The 5450-nt window shown below is 37.8% G+C and overlaps 1 protein-coding gene across 1 annotated transcript; it reads right to left on the minus strand.

Annotated features, from left to right (window-relative positions):
• Positions 1–3895: 3895 nt before the first annotated feature.
• LOC121865679 (serine/threonine/tyrosine-protein kinase HT1-like) lies at positions 3896–4660 on the minus strand. Its single transcript, XM_042365205.1, has one exon. The coding sequence runs from the start codon at positions 4658–4660 to the stop codon at positions 3896–3898; it is 765 nt and encodes a 254-aa protein (XP_042221139.1).
• Positions 4661–5450: the final 790 nt, after the last annotated feature.

The following is a 5450-nucleotide window of genomic DNA, read 5'->3' on the forward strand; positions in this document are numbered from 1 at the left end:
ATCCATCATCACTACATATAACACCAATCATCATCACTACATGTAACACCAATCATCATCACTACATATAACACCAATCATCATCACTACATATAACACCAATCATCATCACTACAAATAACACCACCCATCATCACTACATATAACACCATCCATCATCACTACATATAACACCATCCATCATCACTACATATAACACCAATCATCATCACTACATATAACACCAATCATCATCACTACATATAACACCATCCATCATCACTACATATAACACCATCCATCATCACTACATATAACTCCAATCATCATCACTACATATAACACCATCCACCATCACTACATATAACACCATCCATCATCACTACATATAACACCATCCATCATCACTACATATAACACCATCCATCATCACTACATATAACACCATCCATCATCACTACATATAACACCAATCATCATCACTACATATAACACCATCCACCATCACTACATATAACACCATCCACCATCACTACCTATAACACCAATCATCATCACTACATACACCATCCATCATCACTACATATAACACCATCCATCATCACCACATATAACACATCCATCATCACTACATATAACACCAATCAATATCACTATTGCTCCTGCTTTCATCCACCATCACTGCATATAACACCATCCATCATCACTACATATAACTGTCCATCATCACTACATATAACACCATCCATCATCACTACATATAACACCATCCATCATCACTACATATAACACCAATCATCATCACTACATATAACACCATCCACCATCACTACATATAACACCATCCACCATCACTACCTATAACACCAATCATCATCACTACATACACCATCCATCATCACTACATATAACACCATCCATCATCACCACAGACATACTTCTTTGTTTTATATAGATTAGATGGGTCAAATTTACTTCTCTGACTCCCATAAGTATTTAGATTTTTAGACTCAAGATGAGTTATTAAATGCTGTTAAAAAAAGAAAATCTACAGCACCAGGTGAAGACTGTGTGACTTAGGAAATTTGGAACTGCTTAGTTAGTATGGAAAATAGTCCATTATTAGATTTATTCAACATGAGCTATACAGAGGGTAGATTACCAACAGAATGGAAGAAAGCGATAGTTATTCCTGTCCCTAAGGCAACTGGTGGATACAGGCCGGTGTCTTTAACATCTTGTTTTTCCAAGATGATGGAGAGAGTATTATTAAATAGGCTTGTATATATTGTGGGGGAAAATCTATCTTGTAATTTATTTGGTTTTTTGGAAGGAAAATGTACTTCAGACTGTGTTATAAAATGTTTATCAAATGATGCAGACAGATGTAGAGTTTTTGTGGATTTACAAGGAGCATTTGATAAAGCTCACAGTGAAGTAGTTATGAATGAACTGGCTGCTCTAGGGGTATCAGGGGAGTTGTTACACTGGATAGGTGACTACTTGCATGGAAGGAGAGCCTGTGTATGGTATCAGGGATGTTTGTCTGAGGAAAGAGCACTTGAACTAGGGGGAGTATTGAGCCCAATGTTATTTAATGTGTTAATGAACAAGATAGCCTGACACAAATATCCCACAGGAGTTGTAACCATCATTTATGCAGATGACATCATATTTCAAGGAAACTCCGTGAAAAATTTGCAGATTGCATTAAATAATTTTAGTGTTCTTTCTCAAAAGATGGGCTTAGTTATCAATGAAGAAAAAACCAAGTGTGAATGTAAAGGAAGAGGAACTGAATCCGTTTTTCTAAATGGAAATTTTTTTGAGAAATTGTCAATGTATAAATATTTAGGAATATATATTGGCTTTACTAGTGAAAGTAAAGAGGCAGAAATACATCATGTCCTCACTCAATGTAGAACAAGATTACAGCCCTTGAAGGCTCTAGCATGTTGTGGTAAAGGTGCTGGGGTACCCATACTGAGAATGATGTATATTTCTACCATCAGATCACTTATAGACTATGTCCTCTCTTGTACTGCTGAAGGAAGGCTACAGGAGCTTGAGATCATGCAAAATGAAGCAATGAGAATAATTTTAGGGTGTCAAAAGGATGCAATGATTGAGATAATGAAAATGGAACTATGGTTACAGAGCATTTCACAGAGGGTCAATGAAATTAATACAGTTGCAGCAGTTCGATTAATGAGAGGGAACAGTGGGGGTAAATTTGTACAAGATATAAATGATGGTTTAAAAGGTAAACGGACCTTCTGTAGGCAAGGCAAGGGAGGATGCATGAATGGATTAGTAAATATTATTAAAAAATGTAATCTGGCAGACTGGTGTACAGCTGTTCAGAAAAGTTGTATGAATCCACCCTGGGAAGAACGAGAAGTAGAGTTAGACATAGTGCCTCTCACAATGAAGAAATCATTACATGAACCAGGACAGTTAAGGGCTTTATATGGGAATAAGATTAGTAATTTGCCTAAAATAAACACATTGCATGTATATTGTGACGGTTCAGTTATGTCAAGTGGCAGGGCAGGGTGCGGGATCCTTATAAGACAGTACACAGAACAAGGGAATGATGACATCAAAATTGGACTTCGGTTGAGCAGTTTTATTTCATCAACACAAGCTGAGTTATATGCAATCTTAGTAGGGTTGGAAAATGTTGTAAATGTGTATAAAGATGCATATTTTTTTGTTGATAGTAGGGCAGCTTTGGATTCTTTGAACAGTGGGAGTCCAGTCTTTGAACACATTATTGGTTCATGTAGAAAATTAGTAAATACAATAAGGAAAAATGGCCATAATGTTCAATTTGTATGGGTCCCTTCACATGTGGGGATTGGTCTTAATGAAGCAGTAAATATAATAGCAAAAAGAGCCACGGAAAAGGCCGAGATCGACATAATATGTACTAAAACCTTGAAACAATTAAGGAGCAAATTACGGAAAAATACAATCAATAGAAGATAATTTCAAAAGGAATGAAATATACGAGAAAAGGGAAACAATGAAACATTACCATCATGTTCTCATGAACACAAAATTTACATATGGGAAAGATGGGAGTAGGTGGAAAGATTCAGTGTATATGAGGTTAAGATTAGGATATAAATATTATTGGGAACTTGGAGCTGAGAGAAGTGAACAGGATAAAGAATGTAGAGTTTGTAGAACACCCAGATCCCATACCCTGCCACATTATATACTGGAATGCCCATTGCTTAATGTATATAGAAATGCCCATATAAATAATGTCCCCATGCAAATAGAGTGGATGTATAAAAATAGGAAAATAGATGATATATTAAAGAAATATAGAAATTTTTCATCTAGAATATAACTATGTATGTATATAACTGATTATATGAAATATTAGGGATTTATGTGAGACCTGAGAGGGACATTCCTGGATTGGGGTGGGGATGACTTATGTCACTTCATCCCTTTGAGATGTACTAATGTTTTTTGTATCTCAATAAACGTATCAATCAATCTGTACCTAGACATGCAGACTAGATTTTTCTGATGGCTTGTGATGAGTTAGGAACGATTTAGACCTTCAATCCTATCATAAATAACTAGTTTTCTCAGTCACGTGATGTTTTAGCAACTTTAACCCTTATTTTGTAGAGTTTTGGTCCCAATTTATTTAAAAATATAATTAACATCGTGAATTTAAGCGTTTTCCTTACCCATTGATCTGCCATCTTATGAAAAAAAGTCCAAGGTTGTGCTGTTGAAGGTTTGAGTTAGGGGAATGTTGAAGTCAGGCGGACAAGGAATCGGATGCAAGGTTTACCTGTCGTTTGAGTTTTGTTTTTCGTTTCGTTCAGATACGCTGTGGGAAGGTGAGAGATAGTGTGTGCTTTATAGCTTGGGGCCTAAAATTTTTTCTTCAACTGATGATTTCTCGGAATTCTCGGAGGAGGTGTGGTAGTGATGGCCGGTCAGTGCGGCGCTTGGTCATGGCCTTCTTGGCGAGTTTTGTGACCTCTGGATGGTCCCCTGGGGCCTCCTTGATCAATTCCATCAGGACAAACCCGAAAGAATATGTATCTGAATTCTTGGTGGTCCTAAACCCACGGCAGACTTCAGGGGCCATCCAGGGGAAGTCCTCGTGTAGGCAATCAGCGCTGACTTTACAAGACTTACCGATCTCACAGGCCAGACCGAGGTCAATGAGGCTGACCTCTGGCCGGGATGAGGGCCCTTGGATCATTATGTTATCCTCCTTGATGTCATTGTGTGCTAGACCTTTCGTGTTCATCTCAAGGATTTTCTCACCAAGGAGGAGCCCCAGTTGTATAAGGTCATATTGGCAGATCAGGTTATCTTCAGAGAGAAGGTGGTTGAGTGTGAGCTTACCCCTGAAGGACTGGAGGATCGCTGGAGGTTTTGGACAGTACCCAAGTACCTTAGGAATCCCCCCAGCACCATCGAGGGCATACATCTTGGCAGCCTCATCCTTGAAGAATTTTTTGGCTGATGGTGACACTGCCTTTTTCAAAACAGCTACATCATTTCCCCACTTGACAAGGTAAGCAATTGCGTGCGCTCCCTCCCCAAGAATTTCCGCTCTGTCTTGTAGGAGGTCAGTCACGTCCTCAGGGAGAAGCTCACACACCCAATCTTGGAAGTTTTCTGTTTTTCGGCAAGCCATTTTTAATTATCTGTATCGACTCAGCCTTCTCCAGGACATCAAATTATTATTTGGGGGTTAGATGCGTTTTTGAGGCGCTGAAGTGATAGTTGTTGTGCAATGAAGTGAAGAGGTGCCTTATAGTATAGTGAAGAGGTGCCTCATAGTGTAGTGAAGATGTGTAGTGAAGATGTGCCTCATAGTGTAGTGAAGTAGTTGTAGTGAAGATGTGCCTGATAGTGTAGTGAAGTAGTTGTAGTGAAGATGTGCCTGATAGTGTAGTGAAGTAGTTGTAGTGAAGATGTGCCTGATAGTGTAGTGAAGTAGTTGTAGTGAAGATGTTCCTGATAGTGTAGTGAAGTAGTTGTAGTGAAGATGTGCCTGATAGTGTAGTGAAGTAGTTGTAGTGAAGATGTGCCTGATAGTGTAGTGAAGATGTGCCTGATAGTGTAGTGAAGTAGTTGTAGTGAAGATGTGCCTGATAGTGTAGTGAAGTAGTTGTAGTGAAGATGTGCTTGATAGTGTAGTGAAGTAGTTGTAGTGAAGATGTGCCTCATAGTGTAGTGAAGATGTGCCTAATAGTGTTTTTTTTTTTTTTTTTTTACGGGGATTAGCCCACCCGGACACAGGTCACTGACCCACATCAGGGCCCGGGGGGCGAAAATGTAATTATAATAATAATAATAATAATAATAATAATAATAATAATAATAATAATAATAATAATAATAATAATAATAATAATAATAATAATAATAATAATAAATAATAGTCATAATAATTCATAATAAATATAATTTATGATAAAACA

Source organism: Homarus americanus, unplaced genomic scaffold (genome assembly GCF_018991925.1).
Source record: "Homarus americanus isolate GMGI-L3 unplaced genomic scaffold, GMGI_Hamer_2.0 scaffold30145, whole genome shotgun sequence".
In the NCBI taxonomy this organism is placed as follows: Eukaryota; Metazoa; Arthropoda; class Malacostraca; order Decapoda; family Nephropidae; genus Homarus; species Homarus americanus.